The sequence below is a fragment of the Stegastes partitus genome, unplaced genomic scaffold (genome assembly GCF_000690725.1).
Source record: "Stegastes partitus isolate 25-593 unplaced genomic scaffold, Stegastes_partitus-1.0.2 Scaffold423, whole genome shotgun sequence".
Taxonomy (NCBI): Eukaryota; Metazoa; Chordata; class Actinopteri; family Pomacentridae; genus Stegastes; species Stegastes partitus.
In genome coordinates, this window is record NW_007578154.1 from 124,265 (window position 1) to 150,757 (window position 26,493).

General features: G+C 37.6%; 2 protein-coding genes across 2 annotated transcripts in view; one reads left to right on the top strand and one right to left on the bottom strand.

Annotated features, from left to right (window-relative positions):
• The window catches only part of trim37 (tripartite motif containing 37), a 29,793-nt gene extending 26,094 nt beyond the window's left edge, over nt 1-3,699 (bottom strand). Inside the window, exons 1-5 of the mRNA XM_008285923.1 lie at nt 3,505-3,699; nt 2,244-2,313; nt 1,922-2,023; nt 1,510-1,550; nt 578-694 (exon numbers count right to left, since the gene is read on the bottom strand). Of these exons, the coding sequence (XP_008284145.1) occupies nt 578-694; nt 1,510-1,550; nt 1,922-2,023; nt 2,244-2,264 (281 nt within the window). The 5' untranslated portion in view covers nt 2,265-2,313; nt 3,505-3,699. The remainder of the gene's footprint in view (nt 1-577; nt 695-1,509; nt 1,551-1,921; nt 2,024-2,243; nt 2,314-3,504) is intronic.
• A 1,627-nt stretch (nt 3,700-5,326) lies between these two features.
• On the top strand, nt 5,327-26,426 carry pou2f3 (POU class 2 homeobox 3). Its single transcript, XM_008285924.1, has 13 exons — nt 5,327-5,396; nt 5,712-5,768; nt 10,529-10,557; nt 13,810-13,911; nt 15,659-15,764; nt 16,472-16,560; nt 17,036-17,212; nt 18,311-18,452; nt 19,651-19,784; nt 20,184-20,348; nt 21,956-21,998; nt 22,242-22,356; nt 23,508-26,426. Exons 2-13 carry the CDS (start codon nt 5,720-5,722, stop codon nt 23,548-23,550), a joined length of 1,194 nt encoding a protein of 397 aa, XP_008284146.1. The 5' UTR covers nt 5,327-5,396; nt 5,712-5,719; the 3' UTR covers nt 23,551-26,426.
• The last annotated feature ends 67 nt before the right edge of the window (nt 26,427-26,493 follow it).

Consider the following 26,493-nt stretch of genomic DNA (forward strand, 5'->3'; position numbering starts at 1 on the left):
GTGTTTTAAAAGTTCAATGACTTTTTCCCAAAATCAGATATAAAAAAAACGTTTTTCCCCACAAGTTATCTTACACTATTGATGTGCAACGGTTAATGCAACAACATGATAGGCTGGATGTTTTACATTTCGGCTGTTATAAAGCAGATGATTGGCCTTTTGAAGTGTCATAAAACCACTATCTTTGGCGTTATGGGATTCTGTAGTCAGTTTCTATTCAGTATTATTTTAGTGCTGAGTCTCTACCGTATAACATCTCTGGTGGAAAAAAAATCACATGATTACAAGTGTTTAAAGGCCTCAAAGGTGCTGTATGTTTTAAAGTAAGGTTGTTCTACTGTCACATAGCCTACCAAATATGAAACAAATAGACATCCTCATAATAGAATAAACATAATTTACTAAATTAATTTTCTGCAGTTTGTGTTTATGGAGAGAAATCCTGCAAAGAGAATTATATATTCCCAGGAAGTCAAATTTAAAAATCACTAGAAAAGCTTTAAAAAAAAAAAAAAAAAAAACACACACACACAACTGGAGAACGAGATAAGAATTGAAAGTTTCAGCAGTTGCTCACTTGTCCTTGTCGTTGTCCTCATGCTTGGTGAGGCTGCAGAGCTGCAGGGTATCCAGCTGCTGGGTGACCTCTTCTGCCCAGCGACAGTTGACCAGCTCCCTTAGCTGAAGCGGAGCTCTGCATGTAGAAGTATGCACAAGAATTTCACTACTTTGCACACACCTTACAACATAAATCCACCTTAGTAAAGCCACCTTAGTGAAACTGAAACCAGCGGCTGTTTGCTTCCTTCACTGGTGTTATTATCGCCCATAGAACACAGTAATGGAACACACTGGTACACGACACAGTTTTAAATGGTTTTGAAAGCATTCCAATGGAAAAGCTGTTTTTATTAATCTTTCCTTTTTATTGTTTGACTCAGGTCATGTTATGTTTTTATCAGTTGTTGTATGTCATCACTGTGGTGATATTGTGTCCTGAGGTTGTAAACTCAAAGCAAATTTATACCAAACATGCTGAAATGGCAATAAAGTATTGCAGAAAGATGAAACTGAGGCAAAGCCCACTTGTGCACAGGTATTTCTTAATCATCAGGAAATAAGGGAATCATATATGTGGACTAATTTTGAACCTTCTGGTGTTCTATTAGTGTGTGGAAATGTAACTGCATATGTGTAAACCAAAAAGTTCTGTTTTGGCCACAACCAGCTATTGCAAAAAATAAATAAATAAATTGCTTTATGTCAACCACGGAGGTAACAGCCCAGACAAGAAATGACAAGCCAGAGTAAAAACTGCTGATGGAGTAATTCATTACCTTCACCCTGGAGTGACTTTTTCAACAACTAAAACTGTGTTTGTCTGGACAAAAGGTCAAAACACACAAAAGGCTATGTTTTTTTAAAAAATACCATGTATGAGTGGACATGGCCTGAATGTAATGTGATATGTGAGGCAGTATGGAGGATGGCAGGTTGGCAGGAACTTACCGACAGTGTGGACACTGGGCTCTCTGCTCTGTCAACCATCGCTGTCAAACAACAAATTCCAGCTCAAATACAGTGTTGAAACACAACCAGTGCAAACACGCTAACATTGTCAAATGTGTGTGAATTTAAGAAACAGCTGAATTAAGTGCACTCTTATCTTAACAACAAACTGGTTCGAACAAGTGTAAATGTAGGCAGAGACTAATAGATCTAATTCCTCTTGCTGCCCTTAAGTGCACATACACCTTTCCTTAAACCCCCCAAAATGAAGCCTATGTTTGCCTGCTTCACTAGAAGTGCAGATATTCAAATATATACATAATTACATCCAGAATTTACTGCCATTAGCATGATTCAGGGCGGTGCTGTGAAGAGAACATTTCTGGTCAATGCTTGTTCTAAACAGACTTACTCGTATGCAGCTGAAGCAGCAGAGTTTGGAGCAATGTGGGCAGAGACGAGCATCCCTCAGTTTCTCCATGCAGATGAAGCAGCGAAACACCTCGGCGATGCTCTGCACAGGGACAAACAAAGAGTTTTACACTAACTGCAGCAGCAGAACTCACCACATCAGTCAGACATAGTGTGAATAAAAACATCACAGTTTCACAAAAGTAAGCAGCGGAAGTAATGATTGTGCTGTTGTACTTCACAAGTGTAAAGAGATAAAATAGTGTATACTGCAATAATGTAGTAATTGTAAAGCATTCTGGTATAGTATGTGTGATACATACCTCAACACTTTGTTCATCCATTTCAGCCAGTTTGAAGGTCTTGAGCTCAGGGATAAATCAAACAGGGGGTCTAAAAAGAAAAGTTGAAGAAACCATCTTTAATTGTGTGTTACGTGCAGGCATTCCAGGATTCACACAGCTTTTGTACCCATTTGTACTCTAACATGCAGCTTACTCAAGTGAGACATGCATCATCACAAACATGTATGGAGGGATTGTTGTTGTAATTCCATTTAAATAAAAGGTCCAATAATTGATCAATCAATCAACACAAAATTACTTGGCAGCTATTTTGATAAATCGATTAACTGCACTGAAAAGGATGACGTGGTCACAGAAAGTAATGCAATGTTAGTTGTATAAACACTTCAGCTACAGACAAGATGATGTTGCCCAATAACGGGCACTCTGTTAACAGTGTCTTGCAGTCGGTCACTACATAAGGCAACAAAAATAATTTGTTTAACAATTCAAATTTGTGCACGATAAGTGTAAAGCCAGATCTGAATGCTATCCAAGGCAAAAAAAACTCCTTTGGGCGCCCCTGCCAGTGTGACACCGTCAGAGTAAAGTTAAAAACTGATACACTTTCCTACAACAATCATTATATAATGAGTAATTCTTTACAAATAGCTGTTCGAGTCATCTGCTAAAAACATTTTGTTTTCATATTATACAATACTTCGTAGAAAAATAAATGCAATGTTTGTTTTCGCCAATATTGTGCAGTCCTTGGAAAACTGAATTCTGGGTTCTGCAAAATTGTGATAACAGCTTTTAATAATATTTTTCCACATACAACAGATTTAAAGAGGGTAACACTGAGCAGCTCAATCGCTGATTAAACTAATAATTACTTGCAGCTTTACACTGCAGCATAATGATGTGGATGTAAGCAATGTGGAGCTGTCATACTTTACGGTATAAACCCTAACCCTATTTTAAGTGGTCGTTCAATACAAGTGCTGAAGTTGTACATAAGTAATAATAAACAGAGTTTTCTCTGCCACAAGGTGCTGCCATCAACGTTAGTCAGTGCCAAACTGCCAGCCAACCTGAGAGGCCCAGCATCAACAGACACAGACCATCAACCTGTCCGACAACAAGCATGACATGAACTATCGTTCGTCGGAAGAGCAGCTGTGTGTATCAGCATGCATGGCTGGGATAAGGGAGAGTAGCCCGAATTAAACACAGAAAATATTAATGTGGAGCTGTGAGGCCAGCTAGCTTGCTGGCATTAGCAGGGTGGCTCACTCACCTCCCCCAGAGACTCGGCTTCGTCTGTCACACCTGATAAACAGACCGCAGCAAAAGAGCTACATCATATTATACTGTTTCCACAGTTCAGCTCCCGGTAAAACGCTCAAATGCTGCTCAGTTCAGCTGCGACGAGGCAGAATTTGCGCTAAGCCCCAGCAGGGACGTTAAACGGCTGCTTTCTGCCCTAAATTGAGGATGTAGCGGAGCGGTTGCTCTGAGGCTGTCTGTCCCCTAGCAATAACCAATCAAATGGCTCCGTTTCTTCTTCTGCTTATTTTAGTGTTTCGCGTTTGTCAGAAAGGTTGAGGAGCTTCAGCGCCACCTCGCGGACCAACGACAGAATGGCAGAGGGGAATTACAGACAGGTATACAACAGCACAGAGTGTGAGTATTTGGATTTACTCAAACACAAGAAAATGCTGCATTTAACATGGTTTTTTCAGTTTAAAGGAATGTGTGTAATTTTAAAAGCCTATAATGAGAATTTAATGTCGCTAAGCAGTAAAATAAACCATGTAGCAGTATTTAAAATAAGTAAATATAGTTTTGCTACATCAAGCTACAAGATATGCAACTTGTGTTGGTCCATCAATATTAAAGTAAAAGAATAATATCTATAAAATGTAAGACTGACAGAGCCCATTTTGTAGTTTTGTATTTCTATGCTTTAAGTAATTTTTTTCTGATTATAATTATTGAAGACTTTTACCACTGTATTGTATTGTATGGTAAATTGTGGTACTGCTATTTTTACATACGTGAATGATATTAATACATCTCTCACCAATGTTTTGTTGAATGTTTAAGCTGAGAGTGGATTAAAAGTCTGCTAAACTTTTCTGCAACAATTTTGATTGGCATTTAATTTTTAAATTCAAAATCTTGGGTTCATGCTGTACATCATGTCTCTGCTGTCTTTTACATGAGGGAATGCAATGCCTAAAATAAATTCACAATCAATATAAGTTACAATATCTCTGGGTTGTTAACTATTGTTCAAATAAAGTAAGCAACCTAAAAAATCACCTTGAGCTCTGGGAAACCCATGCAGGGATTTTTTAAAAACTTTTTAGATAGATTATTGTTACCCTTCAAAGAATTTTCTGTTCAAGGTGTGTGCTTTGTTAAGATTACAACATAGTGCCACAAATGCAGCGCCTTTACTTTACTATGTATACTTTTATCTTAAGATCCTTTCAATGTTAATTGAACATGTTTTCTTATTGCTTTATCTTCATCAGTAACTAATAAACAAAACTTTGACGTCAGAAGTCACTGCTGGAAGCCCATTTATACCAGAAAAAGAAAAATACATTTAACAAATCAAATATCACAAATAGCAAAAAGAGTCTGAGATAATAAGTCAAAAATACGTCTGGATTTATATGCCAAATTTTACGCCTTTATTTAACCATTTTGACCTCTTATGTCAGAAGTATTGACCTGATATATGAAAATCAGCAAGAGTCGGTTTATCAAGATGCTCCCATTGCCGACACGCGCTGAGCTATCTCAGCCGGCAGAAACAATACAAACATCACCTTGTTATCCAAAGCACCCTGAGGATGACTCTACTCAGCCTTTTTGTGTGGACACATACATGCACACACACACACACACACACACACACACACACACATGCTGTACATTCGCAGTAACCCCATTGTTATTTTATGCAAACAATCTGAAGCTGGATAGGACGCACAGAGGCCTATGCAAATCAGCCTATCAGCCAGTGCAGGGTGTACTGCAGAGGTGAACGCTTTTCCACTTAGGAAAATGCTGATGAGCAGCCGTGGATTTCCAAAACTTTGGATCCCAACACTTGCGTCCTTTTGAATAATCAGGGAAGCAGAAGGTAGCTGGAGCAGCACAGACGATTTACCTGAGGTGAGTCACTATTTTAGCAGTAACTCCTTATTATCTTTATTATTTCTTGCTGCACACATGAGCTGAGTGTTAATAAAAGTTCCCGCGCAGTGAGGTGGAGATGGAGATGAGTGTGGCGGCAGCACTTTATGGGAAAATCTGCTTATGAATATTACAAGTGGGAATCACGCAGGACTGTGTCGAGTTTGTGTGGTGGTGCGGAGGGGAGGGCGCATTAGAATAAACTCAAGATCATTTTCCTGGGTGGCCTGACTGCTTCATTGTCCTGGTAAAGTTACAATCCTGTAGGAAAATCAGCTATATTTATCATTACAGATATTAAGATGAGCGCAGACACGGTGGAGCAGTCGGACGCTCCAGCTGAACAGGCAGGTAAGGACGTTTCACCTTCCTCATGTAAACACGGCCGAATGATCTCAACACATAGATTAGTTCAACAGATAATAGTGAGGAGAGCTGCTCTGTTTATCCTGGCACTGTTTCTGGAGAGAGAGTTTGCTCATTTTCTTGACATCTAGAAAGTTACATTTTCATTACACCTGTTCTTCTCTTAAGGACTAAAACATGTTAAGTGTCACTTTAAATGTGTACAAAAACTCAGGAAAATATACTATTAACTGGGTTATTTGAAAGGATATAGGTGTTCAAAGTATGCCAGTAAAATATCTTTCAACATATTTAATCCTGCCTTTTAGATTCTTGATTTTAGTTACATTGACAGAGTTCTTGGTTCTCGGTTTTGTCGCTGTTCAATCATCTTTAGTGCAGAAACATTTACTGTTGTGTTGAAGCAACAATGACCAGTAGTGTACAAATACAAGTGAAACAAGTAGCATTTTGATCTGCTCCTGGTTCGTAGGAAACTGTTGTATGTGTGTGTGGGTTCATGTATGTGTATAAATGTGTGTGTGTTTGGATACTGTGGCAGTCGGTTGCTGCACCAGGATGCACCTGAGGCTGTTTGCTGAGAAACACTTGCTGCCCAGGGGCTGAAAACGCACAGAACCAGGAACCAGCCATAGAAAATGTGGCACTTTTTTGTAGACAATAGCTGCATGAGAGAAGTGCTACATGTCTGCGTTTTTGTCAGAATATGACCACAGCTTTGATTTTTCATTTAATTCAAAAGAAGCTTTCTTGCTGCTCATTATTAGTCATGTCTTCCATTTTAAAGTGTTGCTGAACCTATATTAAAAAACATAGGTGTCCATGTCATTCCAATTTCTTCACATTTTTAGATGAGATTTCTGCCTCCCCTCCTGTGCAATGGAGGTGAACAGAATTTCATGTTAAAAAATTCCTTATATGAATTCTCAATGAGGTTGCTCTGCATTCAGTTTTCAATTTCTTTCCAACACAAACACACACACACACACACACACACACACACACAAAATGCTATTTATTGTTTTAACGTCATTTTTAAAGGCTGAGATCACCACAAGCAAAATTGCATTCACCTCCTTTGTACTGGTGTGTGGACAGAAATCTCAGAGACAAACCTAAACAAATAAAAGCAAATATATCTGCATGGAGAGTTACCGCTAGATGCAAGTCAGAGAATGTGTTTTGTTTAGGTTTTTTTGGTAATTTGTGTGAAGAAACTCTTTGACCTTGTGTGTTTTGAGATCCACTGAAGGCAGATCCGTACCTGCTCACTTTGTGCAAACCTTTCCCCCAGAAACTGTGTTCAGCAGCAGCGTTTTTTTGAATGGATGACATACGTACTTCAGCTTGTATCCAGAGTCCTGTGTGTATTTGCATTGATACATTCTGTCTCATGCTTTAAAGATCCCCTTAGGTACAAATCTGTTTTGTTTTATTTTTGTTTTTTTTGAAGTTTCAAACATGTCCATACGGTGATTTTTAAATACTGGCAGCACATCATGAACGACCTAAACAGTCAACCTCATGGATGAGCATTGTACCAATGACAGTTTTAAAAATATAGATTCAGACTTCCCGGGTTTTCTAAGTAAGAAATCTAAAGAATTAATGTGGTCAATATGCAGGGTGGGGCTTTCTCTGTCATTATTCGTCTTCAGAATCAGTGTCCAGTTTGACCATTCACAGCTGAACTACTCCAGTATTAGAACCTGTGCATCATAGAGTACTTCAGCAGTGTTTGAGCAGAATTGTAGGTGAGCTGGTGTGCTGGAGCTGCAGTGAGTAGGGAGGGGATCAATGGAGAGAGAGGCAGGGGTTTTATAAGTCATTTTAAGACAGAAAGGGGATATTTTCATAGACAAAACTTCTAACATTCACATGCTACTACGCAACTAATAATATTAAAATATATGGAAAAAAGTAAGTGGACCTCTCAAGTGTATTTTACCAAGTTGATAAATAACAGGCCATGGAGAAAATTAAGGTAAAAGGGTTAAATATGTTTTTTAAATCTTTTTTTTTCTTTTTTTTTGAATTTTAATGAAACAGGGACTTGTTGAGCAGGTAAGTCCCTCTTCCATACTGCTTACTACTGTAAGTGGGCTTTGAGAAAGTGAAGACTCAGCTAAAGGCAGATCTAAAAAAATCAATAATAATAAGCTTAAACAATAATAATATATCATATCAGTCTGTGCCATTGAAATTAATTGTTGTACAAAAACTATTAAAAACCCAACAATAAAGATTCACTTTGTAGTTTATTTCAACTAAATCCTGCCCGCACAGCCCTGCTGCCATAAATCCTCACCAAAAGCAAAATAAAATAGGTACTAATCTTCAGCTAAAAATTAGTCAGTAACAAGTACACTCCGTTAATGTTTGCTATAAACTACAGTCTTCACAAATGGTCTAAATGTATATTTTGGAATAATTTTTAAAGATCTGTTTTTACTAGGAAGAGGTAGTTTTGAGTCAGGGTGCCACAGACTTCACTGTGGGAGGGTTAGAAAATATTTAGAGATTAGATTGAAACTAACAGTGTGCTAGGTCTTTATGGAATTTGTTGACACATACAGAATATTGTATAATTTCCTGTCAACACAAAATGGAATTGTTGCGGTGGGTTCATTGCATATATTCCAACATTGTACTCTGATAAGTTTACAGTGCATACTATCATACGATTAGTATGTAGTGTGGGATCAGGAAACCACTTCTTTAAAAACGTCGAACCCACAAGATGAGAGAACTGAGCCTTAAGAGATTATCTCAATTTGTTTGGTTTTAAGACACAATTTTAGGGTAGTAATAGACAAAAAGACAAATTTTTGCACTGGTGTGTAACCATCGTCTTTAGTGTGTGTGTGTGTGTGTGTGTGTGTGTGTGTGTGTGTGTGTGTGTGTGTGCAGACACAGGCTTCCTGCACTCAGAGCTGCTGATTTGCATGTCTTGGTCATTTCCATACTGGAAGCTTGGTTGTGAAGCCGGCTGTGCTGTGGGGGGAGGTGGGGATGGGGTGCTGGTGACATGGTGAGGGGTTATAGGTGTATTTGCATTGTGTGTCTCCAGCAGCTCACGGCCTCTCTCTCTCACACACACACACACAAACACACACATAGACACACACACAGTCCAGAAGGGCCAATTTGACATTCAAATGATGTGAGCTTATCCAGCACACCTTTGTACTCTCCTCCTCTGCGAGCTCTCTCCCCGTCCTCTCCATATACGCTCAACATCTGTCTTCTAGAAAAGGCTTGTCATAAGTCCGTTTTTGAATACAGAACAAGTGTGAACAATCAGCAGGAGCAGAGGAAGTATTCAGATCCTTTATGTACATTGAAGTACACCTACACAACAATATTCCTGAAAATGTCACTGAAGTGTGTGTAATAATGTATTTCACCTCTCTGTACTGGGATCAGGCTTATCTGTAAACACAACTGGTGCCATTTTTTGAAAGTTGCCCAGAGTCCACCTGTACTACTTTGACTAAATTGGATACAACATTTGCTCTGCTTCATGTCTCTTCAATCAAATTTGGTAGGTTGCAGATTAGAATTTTAAAACAGTAACATAAGTGTCACTGAATCACTGTTCAAAGAAAGTCATATATTCCCTATTTTACAGATGTGATGAGAGTAAAAATAGAAGTGTTTCAGTTTTTAAATCTCCCTCTGACCTGGTGACAAGGATAAGGAAACTTATATTTTAAAATTGCACTTCTCTTAAGTGTCTTTTAACCACAGAACCCAGGGTTGTTTATTTTGGCCTCAGTGTTGCAGCTGTTAAAGACCACATTTGCAGACCTTTTTTGGGTAAATCTTTCCGGAAAATAAGGTTATAGAGGCTTTAACGATTTCAATGACTAGAAAAATTACTATTTTTATTATGTATTAATTTGGTGACAAGTTTCTTTATTAACTCATTGTTTTAGTTGGCCTTGGTATTTTAGAAAATACTAAGACACGATCATCACTGTTAAATATATATCAAAATACTACCAAAGTGATGCCTTCAAAATGGTTTGTTTTGTTTGATTAATAGTCAAACCTCAACACTATTTAGTTTACTGTAATTTAAGACAAGCAAAAGCAGCAAATCTTTAGTTATAAGAACTTAAACCTTGAAAAATAACTTTAATTATTAAAAAAAAAAAAAAAACAAAAAAAAACAGCATTGTATGCAAAATCTGAACTGATAATAATAGTTAACTCTTGTTCCCAAATAAATATCTACCTGCATGAAAACAAGAGAACCCTTTAGAGTCTAATTACTGAGACCCATGGCAGATTATTCAAACATGCTATTTGTGCTATGAATTTGTTTTTGTGGTTTGTAGTTCTGTTGATGTAGCTATTTATGTTGTGGTTTACCATTATCTGTTTTATGCACTTTTTTAATATTTTAACTTAGCACCATGCTATAAAAATTGTTTTTAAAGCAACATGCAATTGTTTTGAATGGTGTATTTTATAGACACATCATTAAAATGTTTTTCAATGCCAGATAGATTTTTCAGTAATATTTTGATTTAATTTGAAATACAGTTAGATTAAAGAAACATGCCAATGCAGCTGAAGCTGCATAATGACAAAACATGCATAAAATATAACCCTGAAAGTAAAGTCATACATATGTAGCTAACATTGAATGGTTAGAATCTTAACAATAATCTTTATATAATTTGTTCTGAATGTCACATTTTAAAAATCTGAATTTCTTTTTCTCTTTTAACACTTAGAGCGAAACGGAATCGACTTCAATCGACAAGTAAGTACCAGAGCTCCTATATCACTTTGTGCGCTCACACTCCCAAAAAGGAGGTCTTTGTCATCAGCAGGGCGACGTGCATTGCTTTGTTTAATTGTAGAAACAATTTCCTGTTAGCTCACATGCAAAGTGATGTTTGTTTCCAGCACAGTGGGTGAAACTCGATGGTGCATTTGAAGGACAAACATTGATCACGTCATTTGTTATTTCTTTAAAAAAATAAAAGTTAATTCATACTCATGCTGTTACATGACCCCTCTCAATCAATATGTGTAGCTTTTGTTTCAGTAATTTTTGCTTTTTAGATAAATGAAAGTGCTATTTTTCACTGACTAGAAGCAGCAGACAGGAACAGGAGCATCAAGAGAAAGCAAAGATTCAACTGCACTACTGGGATATTATTACACCAGAGATCTTACTGTTAGATGTTAAAGGAAATTCTTTTTATTAGTTACAGTCTACATGCCCGCATGTGTTGCTTACCCACCCTGCATGTAGCACTCACTCTCAATAGGTCTTTATAAACAGTCCCCTGACAAACAGTTGATATTTAAAAGCTCCATTAACTTCCTAAAACAGCTGTCATTGTAGTTCTTAGTAAACATTACTCAAAGGGGAGCAAATAATGCATTTTGGCACACTTCTCAAGGTGAATTAATATATATTTGGTGCTCCAGTGGCATAATGTCCAACCTTTGTGGCTTGTGACCAGTTAAAGCAAATCATCAGTCATACAAACCTTTGTTCAAGTTGTAAAACATTTGGCCAAAAGCCACATTTTCACCACAGAACTCACAGCAGCCATCTTGGTAACATCTCCCAGTAATTATTTCAGGCTAACAAGACCAAGCACCCATCTCAATGAATAGGGAGAGAGTCATACAGTAAGGGCAATGTCAACGCTCACCATGACATAAAAACTGCATATAACTTTGGCACAAAATATGGTTTAAAAAGTCTTTTCCCTCACAGCATGCACTTCTACTAAACATGCGCTCACATGTTTCATAACATCATGTTTGCATCAGTGCTACAAAGACAACTGGCTGGATGTTTCCTGGTTCGGCTGTTAAATTCAACAAATTAGATGATTAGCCATTTGGAGGTAGGGGTGGGACATGTGACCTAAAACCACCATCTAAGGGAATCCCATAGTTTTCTATTTAGGATATAACGTCTCTGCAGCTGAGAACATTTTGAAGAGGTTAGTTCGCCAAGGGAGATCATTTCATCCCCTTAAAAAGGTCCTCCTCAGTGGATGTTAGTTTCTAAAGATTCAAGAATTTTTGGATTTGGCCTGCAGGGCTGAATGTCCCTGCGTTGTTCAAATATGCTCACATTTCCCAACATCTTACAACTGCAGCTTTTAAAAACCAACATCTGTGGATCATTTTATTCTTTGATGCAACAAATACGAAGCTACAGAAGAAATTCTAAGTTAAATGAACCCACAACGAAGTCCATGCTTTGCTGAGCATTTATGCAGAAAAAGACAGCCAGCAGGAATTCAAGGCTCATCCAAACTAATACATTTTAAAAGGAAAACGATTTCCATCCAGATGAACATTTTAGCTCCATTTCTCAAATAATCTTCCTGCATGCCAACATGAAAAGGCATATCTCATGACCATTCATGTACTGGGAAAGTGCTGGTGTAAATGTAAAGCAAAGGGTTGGTTGCATAGCTGTAGAAAATACTACAAAGGAAGAGTAGCAATGGCAAAACGTCAAACTAGAGATTTCCTTAACTGCACAACAACTACTAGCAGAGACAAGTTAAGCCAGGCCTGTAACCTCATTCTGTGCCTTTACTGCACTAACCACTGGTAGTCACAGCGAATGTCTTTTCATGAGTCACGTAGTTGGAGTGTGACAAATCAGGGACCAGTCCTGGCATGAAAGTGACAGTTTTGACTAATTAAATAGTGAACTCAGGTGACATCATTTTCAAAAATCTCCACTGCTGAATGTCCAGACAACAATACAACTCTGGAGTTTTCAAATTAAAACATGGTCAGTAGCATTCCCAAAAAAAAACAACCCTGGACTAGTATGGATGCTAGGCATGAACGTGGCAGATGTTATGCGTTTTAAGAAGAGATCGTATTAGTGTGGATGTAAGCAGAGCCTGAGATCCACAATAAGAAGGGCGGCCTTTAATGTTAATCAGTGTTTTGCATTGCCACTGGTGAAAATGACACAGTAAAACAGCTTTTTGAAATGTCAGCTGACTAATTTGCCTAATCCTCGCTGGGCTTGAGACTGCAGTAAAAATGGAATCGAAGGAACTTTACCTGCTTGGAAAGTGCCTTGTGTTGGAGGAAATGTAGCATCAAAAGCGACGTTTCCCTCTCAGGTTTATACATTTGGACATTTTTTAGGGGACTTAGGTAGCAAAACTAATTGATTAGTTAATCATTTAATTTATCATATAGCATTTTCAGCAAAAATGACTTAACAGGGTGTAAATAGTGAATTTGTTGGACACTATTTTCCGCTTTGGATTAATCCACATTTGGTGCTTTAGTGAGTAGCAGGACAGTTTATATGGGACTGAAAATAAACAACAGTTTCATAGTTAGGATGCTTAGTGGCACTAATTGTTAGTTGGATCAATTAATTGTTTGTCTAATAGTATTTGTTGATAATAAGAAGATTCTAATTAATTGAAAGATTTAACAAAGAAGCTCATTGGTATCTTAGCGCCATGGAAATAGGGCTGAATGTACTTGAACCTAAGACATAACAATCAACTGACTTTCAGACAGCTAACACCCTCAGGATAAACTACCTGCTCAACCTACAGATGTCAATATGAATGCCCTCACAGCAGAAACAGATCAAATAGTTTGCAGCTATTTGGATACTTCTACAAATATTCTTTTTGGTCCAGCAGAACATTTCTGTCAGTGCTCGTGTTTTCAGGAAGTATCACAGCTTTCAGGGGTTAGTCAGTGGAGGAGTGAGGGGGAGGGATATTTGCATACTGGCTTGCCCAAAGGGACTGAGAGAGTCTATCAGTCTTTGTATCATGTTCAGTGACCAAACTGGTCCTGGAGCGAGTACAGAGTCTCCATGTGTGTGCTCTGTTTCTGTACGCAGCACACGCACATATTGTCAGACTTGTGAACTCTTTGAACCCTGAAAGTACACACTGACAAAGTTTCCCATCCTCTCTGCTCTGCAAAACTGATCCTATCTTGTTATTTATTCTACTCAGTTGATAGTTTGCTTGTGTTTTCCATGTTTTAGATAAAGACGGAGGACATCAACGACTCGCCTCATTCAGTCGCCACACTGAAGACATGTCACCTGACTCAGAGCTCTCCGGTGCATGGAGGTCAGCTCACTGGGGTAAGATCAGAACTCTGGAGAATTTTGTGAAGTCTCATAAAATGACCTTCATGGTCTCTTGGTGGTCATTGGAAAGGAAATCTTTTTGGAATTTGATCCGTTTCAGGGGCCAAATGTCAGAACATCTCACCAATCTGCTGCACTGATTCTAATCATGTTATTAAAAGTCTGTTTCTCTTTATGGAGGTGCAGTAATAAATTGTTGCAATGCCCCTTTAAATAACACAAGTATCCTGCATATTGTCACTCACATGTATGGCGTTTTTCCATCTTGCACACCTATTATTAAATCTTTATGATGTGCAGGAAGTTGTCACAATACTTTTTTCAGTCAAGCAATTCCTTAAAATTATCACAGTGTTTTTCACTGATATAGTAAATAAAAAATAAATAAATAAATATATTATTACATTGTTTGCATTTTCAGACTTACAGAAAATTTGATTTTAAGATCTGAACATGAAGAAATCAATTATATTCAGTAATGAAAACAATTGCCGATTATTTTCACTTATATTAAATATGATTTAATAATATCTGGCAAAATTTTACATTTTAAAATAACAATTTATCATTAATTGCATGTTTTTACTGACAAAATGGCATACTACCACAAAATGTAATTTATTTTAATGATTTGACAAAACAAGATATTTTATCACTGTATATATATATTTTTTACTTTATATAAACTTTGAAGTTTTAACCTGTATGTGAAGAGTCTCAGTCATCCACGTCATGGTTCTTCTGGTAGATTAATCGTAGCAACTGGACTAGCTTGAGTTTGTTGAAGATGTTTCACCTCTCATGCAAGAGGCTTCATCAGTTCTGACTGACTAGCTGGAGATCCAGATACTTATATCCCAAGGATCCATTAACACCTGAGTGTCCGTTTCATTTAGGGGTTTGTTACTCCTCCCCCTCCTTATGTGAGTCGTTAGTGCTCCCCCTGCCACAATGGGGTTCGTTAGGGTCTTTTGTGGCTGGGTGTGAATGTGGTTTCATCTTCCTGGGGAGAGATCTTAGGACTGAATTGTAAACCGGTGAGAGATGATGCCTCAGACCTCCACCTCAGTTGAGGGATGGTCTTTCCAGTTCGACATAGATGGCTTCTTTCACCCCTCTCTCAAACCATCTGTCCTCCCTGGCCAAAATCTGTATGTTGTTGTCTTCGAATGAGTGTCCTTTGTCCTTGAGATGCAGGTGGACTGCTGAGTCCCGTCCTGAAGAGGTGGCTCTTCTGTGCTGAGCCATGCGCTTGTGGAGCAGTTGTTTTGTCTCCCCAGTGTACAGGTCTGGGCATTCCTCGCTGCACTGGACTGCGTACACCAAGTTGCTTTGTTTGTGTCTTGGGGTCTTGTCTTTAGGGTGGACCAGCTTCTGTCTCAGGGTTTTGGTGGACTTGAAATGAACTAGAATATTGTGTTTGTTGAAAATCCTCCTGAGCTTCTCAGAAACTCCTGCAACATAGGGGATGATTATGTTGTTTCGTTTCTTGGTCTTTTCTTCTCTATCTCTATCTCTTTAACCTGTAGCAAATCATCATATTTTATACTTTGATAATATGTATTGTTTGATATGTTGGATCAGAATTATAAAGAAGCTTAACATTTGCATTATGTGAATGTATTTTCGACCCTTGCAGAGTGCTCATACAAAGTGCATTCACTTCAAACTGGACCCTGAAATCTCTTCCATGTGCTGGTGATTCCTTACCTTTTGTGTCTTTTTTCTGTCTTTGCTCCAGGAGCTCACCTCCCTCCACACCATGCAGCAGCTGGTTCTGATGCCACCTTCTCACTTGTCTGCTCCCTCCCCCTTCCTGCTCTCACAGAGTCCCTCCAGTCACCAAGGTGGAGTCTCAAAACACTTTGTACTAAGTCAGATCAACACATCTGCAACCAGAGGATTTTACAACTTAGTAAAAGGATGGGGAGGAGTGTATATTTAAAGCTTCATTTTTGCTTTAACAGATATTTTAGCAGCAGATTTATTTAAAAGACCAGTGTAATATTTTGGGGAATGAGGTTTTTGCTGATTGTTTGATGAGCAGGTCAAGGCTCATGTTTGCACAGCAACAGCCCATCACATCCACTTCAAACAGGTGAAAACAGGTAGACTACATACATCCAGTGGGAACAATGTCTGTCTACAAGCACCCCTAGAGCTCACTAACTGACATGCTATATCATATTAGTTTCATATGTCTAGAAGCTGAAAAGAAAAACAGACAGTTTGGTGATTTTGTAGGAATCTATGTATGACTGAGTTAGATGGGAAAATTGACATTACAGGTCTGTGTGTTAAATGTGGAGCTGAAATCAGAGCATGGTTTGCCTGCCTTAGCATCAAGATTGAAATCAGGAAGAAACAGCAAGCCTGCAAGAAAAGTTTAAAATGACGCCTTTTGGTTAATTAAGTAACCTACTGTAACTAATTTGTTTAATTCTAAAACCAACAGGAAGATAAATACATGATTTTTTTTTAAATGCTGGGACTATTTCCTGCTAAACAACAGTTTAACATACACCATGACTTCTTCCTCTGTTTTCCTTTGCAGCTCTTTTGCAGCAGAACCTGCTTTCCCTTCCTAGTCAGAGTCAAACTAGTCTTCTTCCACATCAACCTGGACTGGCTCTGACTCCACAGGTAAATGTCAGACCACTAACTGTCGATTAGCACAGTGTATACTGTACCAAGGCTACAAATGAGGAAATATGACTATAAAAATCACGTGTCAAAATACCTAAAAAATCGGATCAGTTTCTGAGGAAGGAAAAATATTCATTACATTTGGTAACCAAATAGACTGCGGTCAAGGTAGGTGTGGAACATTTTAGGCAGCAAAAACATTTGGTTGATGTTTGGGAAACATCACAGTTATAAGAAACAGTTCTTCAACGAATATTTCATTAGTTTAGTCTTCTAGTGGAGTTCCTGAACGTGTACTTCAGTCTGTAATGCCTGTGGATACATGCAGAAAGATAGAAATCTGAACATTAAATCCTGCTGATATGTTACAGGATCTATAATAACCTATGATGCTCAAGGACAGAGTTTGGTTTCTTTTTAACCTCATGTCATCTGGTAACTGAAACTCCTTTTGTTGATGTTTCTGATCCAGGCGATGAGTCGCTCTGGTTTGGCCGGACCTTCTATGGAGACCCACATGGACATGTCCCACTTGCAGATGCCCAAACACATGTCAATACCAACACAGGAAGAACCCAGCGATCTGGAGGAACTGGAGCAGTTTGCCAAAGCATTTAAACAAAGACGCATCAAGCTGGGCTTCACTCAGGTAATTAGGAGGAAGAACCTTAAGAACACTGTTGCTCCATTTAAAAGCAGTTTCTCATTTAGCTTACATGGTTCTGACATGAATGTGTACTTTCTTATGATTTAGCAAAATGTGAATGAAAACCTGATGACATTAGTTGGGTTGGTGGCTTATAATAACAGAACTGTTAGCTAAATGTATCCAAATGATCTGCAGAAAATGTGCATTTATTTTTGAACTTGAACGGTTTTTCTATGCTGTATTTGTAACGTTGCTCCATCAGGTTGTATTTATATTTTGGAGCTTAAACTTATAGGTCTGCAGCAGCTTATTTCAAACAGTCAGGTGATCAGACAGGTTTTTAAATAAACCCTCAGGTTATTTAAACTTACTTGAAACAGAAAACAAAGATGAATACTAAAAGGATAACTTTAACTTCCTGCTTTACCTGTACCCTACACTGTACTTCTCACATAGTTTTTCTATGCAGTTATTGACTATTTAACTATTTCAGGTGCAATCACCAAAGTGGTTTACGTAATGTGGCCACGCTGTTGGCTTGTTTTTTTAACTTGTCTGATCATTTTGTGTTTGTTTTCCCACATCAACAACAATTTCTGCACAGAGCAAAATAACTGATAGGCTAAGATAAGAGGGAGGCTGTAATAAATTAAAGATATCCTTTAATAATAACTAGATTTTGGATTATAGATTTTGAACTGTACATATGTGCATCTTAATAATATATCTAGGACAAATAACACACATTACATGTTTGATACAGCTTTTATTTGGATTGTTAAATTATTTTAAGAGATGTGAACTAATAAATTGGTTTTTCAAAAAGATTGGTACGTCATGACGAACATTTATGTCAGGTTATTTTTTCTAGACAAAATGGCATTAACACTTAATTAAATCAGTTCATTCTTGATCTTGGACACAGTAGGTTAATTTAAATGGTAATTCAAGGTCTACCTCAGCTCCTTCCACTGACGATGACCATGAGATGTGCTTGAAAGCTGCAAAAAGCTGCTAAATTAACTGTCCTGCTCTTGCATCTATTTTGATTTTTGCATATATTTTATGTGTTTCTGCTGTGTTTGTGTTTTATCACAGGGAGATGTGGGTCTTGCAATGGGAAAACTGTACGGCAATGATTTCAGCCAGACCACAATCTCTCGCTTCGAGGCGCTCAACCTCAGCTTCAAAAACATGTGCAAGCTCAAACCTCTGCTTGAGAAATGGCTGAGTGATGCAGGTACAACACTGTGACTGTTACTGTTTCATTTCATTAGCAGAAAGTCAATGTCAATAAATACAATGTCATGGGTAATAGTATTATGAATTGCAATGATTAATTGTGTAGTTGGTAGTTATTAAATTTATCTCTAAATATTTAATAATCAACTGTTGCCTCGCAGCAAGAAGGTTGCCGGTTCGCGTCCCGGTGGGGGCACCGGAATCTTTCTGCGTGGAGTTTACATGTTCTCCCCGTGCAGCGTGGGTTCTCTCTCCGGGTTCTCCAGCTTCCTCCCACACAGTCCAAAAACATGTTGAGGTTAATTGGTGATTCTAAATTGTCCGTAGGTGTGAATGTGAGTGTGCTTGGTTGTCTGTCTCTAAGTGTAGCCCTGTGATAGACTGGTGACCTGTCCAGGGTGTCCCCTGCCTTCACCCTGAGTCAGCTGGGATAGACTCCAGATTCCTGATTCCAGTTTTGTATATTTTCTGGTTTCTTTACTCCTCTGAGACATTTAACAGACTATCGTTAGGTTGTGGAGAAACAAATATTTAAGGATATCATAATGAGCTTTGGGAAACACTGATTGAGATTTTCTGATATTTTAAAGACCAAACAATGCATACATTATTTAAGAAAACAATTGACAGATTTATTTATTTATTTATTTTTGCAATGAAAATAATTGTTAGTTGCAGCTATAATGTGAGGGCTACTGTATCTGAAATTTACAAAAATTCAGACTAAGAAGTGGACTGAGTGACTTGTAGTAACGCTCTCTTTCATTAACTACAGTAAATGTTGGAGAAACCACACAGGATTTATGGGTGCACACTGGAAGGGCTCTCCTATAGAAATAATTCTACTTTATTACATCTTGGACCTTGTTTTGATAGTTTTCTCCGTCACTCCATTGAGTAATAATATAATTCGACTTATAACTTAAGCACAGATGTAGTTAATATAATTCACAAAGGCTTCATTTAAGTGGACAAGTCAATCATCAACGCTGGTGTAAAGACGGCAGGGGAGTGGATCGAGCACACCTGACTGGGAAGCAGACTTATTGATGTTTTTGGTTACTACTTTTTAAAAATTCTGTATTGAAACCATAACAAAATGCAGTACCAACATTGCAATGCAACTTATGCTGTAAAATTAGGGTCCTGCTAAAAGGATGAATCTATTTTCATGTATTATTTGTTTTTGATATTAGAAAACTCACCTTCTGACCCGATAAGCAACTCCACCTCTCTGCCGCCGCTGATAGAAGGCTATGGACGCAAACGAAAAAAGAGGACAAGCATTGAAACTAACATCAAACTCACTCTGGAGAAACGTTTCCATGATGTAAGTTCAGGATTAATGTAGTATTAAACCTGCTTTCACAGTGAGTCTTTAAGTTACAGAATCTGTTATGTGGAGAGGAAGAGTTGATTAGCATTATACAGTCTAGCAATGTTAGACATGATGCACTGGAGCATGAAATATTTTTCCTGTGTATGCAAAGGACTAAAACATTCATAATACAAGTAACTCCCTTACAAGCAAGTCTTCATCACTGAGAAATAATGATTTAAGTCAGCGTATGTAGCATTCTGATGATTATAGCATCTTTCAGATCCTTTCAAATGTTTAAAATAATAGTTTTAAATATTGCAATACATCTTTTAGATTCACAGAATTTCAGTATTTTAAAATTTTTGATTGCAATTAAAGACGGGAGTCATCAATGTTTTTGGTTTTCAGAACCCCAAGCCTAACTCTGAGGAGATAACCCTGATCTCAGAGCAGCTGTCCATGGAGAAAGAGGTGGTTCGAGTTTGGTTCTGTAATCGCCGTCAGAAGGAGAAGAGGATCTACTGCCCGGTGGCGAGTTTACCTGTCAAATCTCACAGCTACAACTCCAGAATGGTTAGCTATATATCACATTCACCTCTTTTACATTACATCTGTTAAACTCTATTTTACCAAAAAGTCTTTTGATTATTGTCCATTCAAAAAAATTCAAAACCAAAGGCACTTGTCTGTGTGTTTGTACTAATATCTAAGTCTGACACACAGAGGCTCCCGCCCCATCTCTATTTATGATAACAGTTTCTTTCCTGCAGTACTATTTCTTCACAAACATGGATCCACTGAGTATTTGCTCTATGTTTCTTTGCAGCACCTCTGGCTACAGTATAGTCTGTGGCCAACTTTTTAGTTTTACTGTGCAGTACTCTATACCAACCCTGTCAACCTATGTGTTAGATACCGCTCAGCAAGACAGGAACTAGACAAAGTAGTCTGTCCCAACTGTATGCATACTACTTGCAACGATATGTAAGGGAAGTTGTAGTATGTAGTAAATAGAAAAATAAAAAATATATATATACATATAATTTGAACTGCAAAGGAAATTGTACTGCATCATACAAAGTTGTTTGCAACACAGATTACATTGTATAGCGGTCAGTTAATTCAAGACAAAGTCTAAAGGTCCTACATGTCTTTTTAACACTTTAAATATTTACTGTTTACAACATTTACACTGTAACACTAAAATCTAAAAAGAAGAAAGCAATTCCTTTCATTATTTTTTGTTTTGTAGTACTTATTTCAATGTTTTAGTGTTTTGTTTTGTTTCGTTTTCTGTCAAAAACCATAACCTAGCAGCAAGCCAGCACTACCGCAAGTTTACAAATTAAGCTGGTATTACTGTTAGATAACAGTAAGATGACAGAATTTTTGCTAATAGTGATGTTAGCTAACTTATCCAAAGTCCACAGCCCTTTGTATTTACAAATTTATAGTCATGTTGCTTCTATGATGTGAGCGTAGACAGGTTTTTCATACTTCACACATCTGTTCCCACCACAGATAGCAACGATTCAGCCGCTGCTTCTGAGCAGCTCTGCTATTACCATGGTTACTACTTGAGTTGGAATGAACCAACTACCTTAAACTGAAAGGGGGGTATGTGTGTACAAGGAGACAACCAGATATTAATATAAACACACAGAAAAGTGTCTCTGGTTTTTAGGCTGTATTATTACAGCTAAGTAATACATTTACTGTATATATACTACATTACAATATTTTATCATTGTGTTGCTGTAGCTTCATTAATTACAGTAACAGGCTAACACTGCTAACCGTATTGCGACTCCAGCTCCATTTTTCAAAAATAAAAATGCACTTTTAAAGCAGGTTTGTGCATTTTTTTTTTTACATGTGATCAAACTTCAGTAAAGGATCTTGCACACTCAAGGATTAATGCGTCCTAAATTATCCCTCAGTTATTCATGTCATGATCAAAAAACAGACCCAGAGACATAAATCTATCATGAGGCTACGGAAATAAATAGTGTAGGAGGCATTCAGCTGTCATCGCTGCTTTTACCAAGGACAATTATTAACACACAGTTTCTCTTTGAACACAGTTTATGTTAAAACCACAAAAATGCTATTTCTGGAAATTGGTGTTTATAGAGTAAATATATTTTACTGTCCTAACATCCATTTTGGCACTGTTTCAGGCCTCAACATCCAGATCCTACAGCCCCCTGGCTTCAGGTGGAGGCAAGTACTACACAACTGTTCTGTACTACATTCAATGTTACTGTCAGTGTGACTGAAACTGGGTATAATGGTGTGTAGTTCCCTCATATTAATAATGCATTTGCAACATTTTACAGCTAGTTTCCGCATGATTGCACAAAAATACACACACAAAAAACATTTGGTTAGTGTTGTATGTATACCTGTATGTAGGTTTTTGTATCTATGTACCAACTGAATAATGTTTTTACCTTTTCTTTGCAGTTTCATCCAATTCCTCCCCAAACAGTGTGAGTCGTGAAGCTTCTCCCAACAATCTGTCCGCAGCCACGGCCTCTCTAACGTCTCAGGTCAACCCAGCTTCCTACAGCACACCAGGGTGAGAAGCATACACTTAAACATGGTTTTTTTTTTCATACTAATTACAGATACCACATCATGAAGTCTTGCAGTTATAAAAGAACGTTTCACTTTATCAAGATGACTCATCTGAGGGCGCCCCTATAGCTCACCTGGTTGAGTGGGTGACCCATGAACAGGGGCTGTAGCTCCCTGGCGCAGCAGTCGTTAGTTTGATTCCCGCTCACGACAGTTGGCTGCAGGTCTCTCCCCATTCTTCTCCCCCCTTTCCTGACTCACTCTCTCACTGTCCTAACTAATAAAGGCAAAAATGCCAGAAAAATAATCTTTAAGATGAATCATCTGATTTCGATCAGTGTCAGTTTTAGCTCTGTGTGTTTCATACATCAGTGAAGTCTAAAAGAAAGAAGAAAAAAAGAAACAGTTTTAGGTTTTCTAAGCTTTATACTAAGGGAACTTTGGGAAAAGGTTGATTTTATTAAAGGTGGCAAGAACTTGACTACAGTGTAATATATTTTTTTTAAATTAAGTTTAAAAAAATTGTATTTTATGGAATTTTAACTTTTTATTTACCAATTTTTTCCCCTGTTTAGTATATTTTTTAAATATACTAAAATATTAATAAAGATACAAAAATAGACAGAATTTATATGTCTAATGTTAAATAACTTTTTTTTTTTTAAATAGTGGTGGATTGATATTTTCTCAAAGGTAAATCCAATAATTTTATAGGTGAACATACTTTTTAACATTCAAGATCTATTCAGTACACATGAGCTTTACAAGGATTCTGTTTTTGTGTCCAGAGTTCAAAGAGGGAATTAAAATTACTCATGTCTGTATGAGTGATATATATATATAAAGCAACAGCAAGAAGATGGACAATGAGTTAAAAAAAAAATAAAATAAAAGTTATAGACCAGAAATCAGGGGAAAGGGGTTCATTCAGTTCTGTTCAAAAATAACAACATTACCTCTACAGCACAGAAACGTGTGTCAAAAATGTGCAAAAACGGTATTTTGTGTTTAAGTTGAATCATGTACTGGATTGTTTCAGGCAAACATAAGCCTGGTATCGATCTTCCCATCTAATTCTTGATATAAGAATATATCTATTACTACTTTTTGGTCACTTTTATTTGTCTAAGAGGATAATTCTGTCTTTTTCAGGTCCTGGTATCGCACATGGAATCCTGCCACATACCATCACTGAGAAACACAAACTGTATCATATGAAGCTTTTTAGGATTGTTGTGTCTGACAGGAATGTACAGTGAAAACAGAGTAGCACAATGTCCCTGTTGTGAACGGGGTTACAACTACAGGCTAAACCTTAAATGGACATAACAAGACAAAGCAGCAGCACAAGCAGAGGACTGCGACACACCACATTGCTGTCAACACTCAATTCATCGCTCATGCAAGTCCCAACAGCCTCCAGCTGTTTGATTTGTGATCATGTGACTCTTTATTCTGTTGCACAGATGAAGAACACACAGAAAAACTCAGTTTAGAAACACTGGTGGGAAATCTTGTGTTCAAGCCTATTTGATTGTGGCTTTAACTGCCAAGACTCAAATCAATTATTTGAATGTTGACTCACTAAGATGTTCCTTTTGCCATCTTTCTGCGCATTACAAAGACCCCAACTGTAGCTGTTATTGTATGTTTTTATGTTAGTTAGTTAGTTAGTTAGTTAGTTGCACTGGTAAATTTGAGGTGATCCTTCGTTGCGTACTGCAGGCCTGTCTAAATAAATATGCAGTCACAACATGGGGATTTGGTAGAATTATCGTTTACATGTTAATAACTGGTGAAGAAAGGCTCTTATATATATTTATATATATAGAGAGAGAGAGACAACATCCCACTCACTGCAACTATTAGGGACAGTTTGATCATTTTAGTTCTTACAACATGGTTCTAATCATCATCATATAACGAGTCATGATAACGTTGTTCAGGTAAATGCTGAGATTGTAAGACATTGCTATAAGATAGGTGAAAAACTTTGTTATTCGTTCAGATTTGGAGGTAAAACTAAGCATGAATCCACCAAAAATGTTGCAAAATGCACAAAAACATTGTGTAGTTTTAGGTAAGCAGTTTGTTTTTTCTTCCAAATGGGTTTATCTGAGTGGGAGGTTCCTTTTTTACCCATCAGATTGCATTTTTCTTTGCCTTCTTTTAGCGATGATATTGGAATAACTTGATGAATGCTATTTTAGTGCTAAAAGGAATGATTAATAAAAATTTTTTTTTAAATAACCCAGGTATTTTTGACAGTCTTGAACAATTTCTGACAAAGTCTGAACTGAAATTTGAGATGACGGACGGAGTGGCTTGTTGTCATTCAAATGTCGTTGCCCACAGTCCTTTGTTTTCTAGCGTTGACTGTTTAACAGCCGTAACAGCCTCCTCCAGGCTGTGTCCCTCTGTCGCCATGTCTTCTACAATATCTGCATCCTTTGTAGCTTTGCTGAGGGGATGAATTGTACGGATGATAATGTGGAGTTTCACTGTACAAGCAGAAATAGCTGTGTGAAGAATGGTTTACTTCTATTCTTCATACATACAAACAGCGATGGTGCAACAGGCTGCAGTTTAATGTGACTTTTTCCAACTATAAGCTTGAGGTTGAAAAAGGTTCAACTTTATGCAAATTGCCCTTTCTGTGCTGTAGCAATGGTGTGGACTCAACCAATCATGCTTGTCTAGGAGAAAAAATGTAAAATTCAGTATACACACTCCCATCGCTCGAATAAGAATACATGGACTCAGAAAATGGCTGACCAATCATAGCTGAGGATATAAACTACCCTTGTTTTCTGTCACGGCTGCACAAACCTGGCCAATCTCTGCATAAAGTTACAAAGAAGTTACAAGTTGTAGCGCGCAGCCCTCAAATTTAACCATCTCACTGTCTAAAGAAGCATTTTTTTAAATACAGAAATGCAATAAAATGCCTCCTGTGTGGATCATTTACTGCAGTTGTGGTTTTAATCTGAATGGTTCAACCTGGCTGTAAAATTTAAGATAATTCAAATTTTGGCAACGGTGGTTCATGCATGTGTTTTTACTGATGACGTCCTGTCACTCAGCAGTGTAGAGAGAGGTTTTCTGTTGGGTTTTCAAAGGCCAGGTAAAAGAATAAGCATACAAATCCCATAAAAAGGCCCAAACTGTCTTTGGCTCACCTCTAAAAAATGACCAGTAACCTCCTAAAAACATTTCTGCAACAGGAGTAAAGTGTACATTTCTTGGAGACTACTTTCAGCTGTGGATGAATATACATTTGTTGCACTTGTTTCCCAGCAGTTTCTAGAAGACAGTGAAGCTCAACAAGCTGGATCAGACAACACTTGTTGGTGGAATCTGTTTCTTGTTGGTTTTGGTATTTTCATAGGATTTGTTCATGATTAGAAAATATAAAATGACATCAAACTTTTCCTTTATTCTGGAAGTATTGAACTCTGCAGGTCCAAGCCAGGGCTTCTGTTTACTTTGTACTTTATTTCCTGCTGTGGGTTGTTGTTCTGTTTCCTAGAGATACTCATAAATCTGCCTTTCAGTCCTACTTTGGTTTTGTTTGTTTGGTTGCTTAAAAGCCCCTTTTGAAAGCTTAATTTGTACTTTGAGTGTATATTTTATTTTATTATAAGAAAATGTTTTGCTGTGGTACAAACCTCTGTTTTCATCCATCAAATAAAACCAGCTGCTGTAACTATGTTGTACAGAGTTACAGAAAGTACTTTTTGAAGTAAAGCGAGAAGTGGCATTTTTACTGATGGAACTGAAGCTCTGACAGTGAAAGTTGGCAGTGCTGTGTGAGTCTCAGGGAATTATTTGTCTTTACCTCCAACTCCACGGAACCTCATTAACTTTCATTTTCTGTTATTAAACAGAGGATGGCCATGTATGTCGTGGGTTCAGCTTTTCTTTCTTTTAAAAGAAGATCATGGAGAAAAAAACAAAAAAAACATCAAAGCTCCCATACAACAGACACATTTCTTGCTCTGAAATTTGCACGTAACTCAGCATATTTTCTCTGTAAATATCATCTTGAATAAATGTTGTTTTAGATCCTCAGGTTGTGCTAAAGCTATGTGCATTCATTATCAGTATAGAATATCAATTTCCCGTCAGGTAAACTGCA

Coding starts and splice junctions, on each gene's coding strand:
- pou2f3 (XM_008285924.1), top strand. CDS start 5,720: ATGAGCGCAGACACGGTGGAGCAGTCGGACGCTCCAGCTGAACAGGCA. Junction 18,453..19,650: donor GAAATGGCTGAGTGATGCAG/GTACAACACTGT, acceptor TTTTGATATTAG/AAAACTCACCTTCTGACCCG. Junction 21,999..22,241: donor CCCCCTGGCTTCAGGTGGAG/GCAAGTACTACA, acceptor TTTTCTTTGCAG/TTTCATCCAATTCCTCCCCA.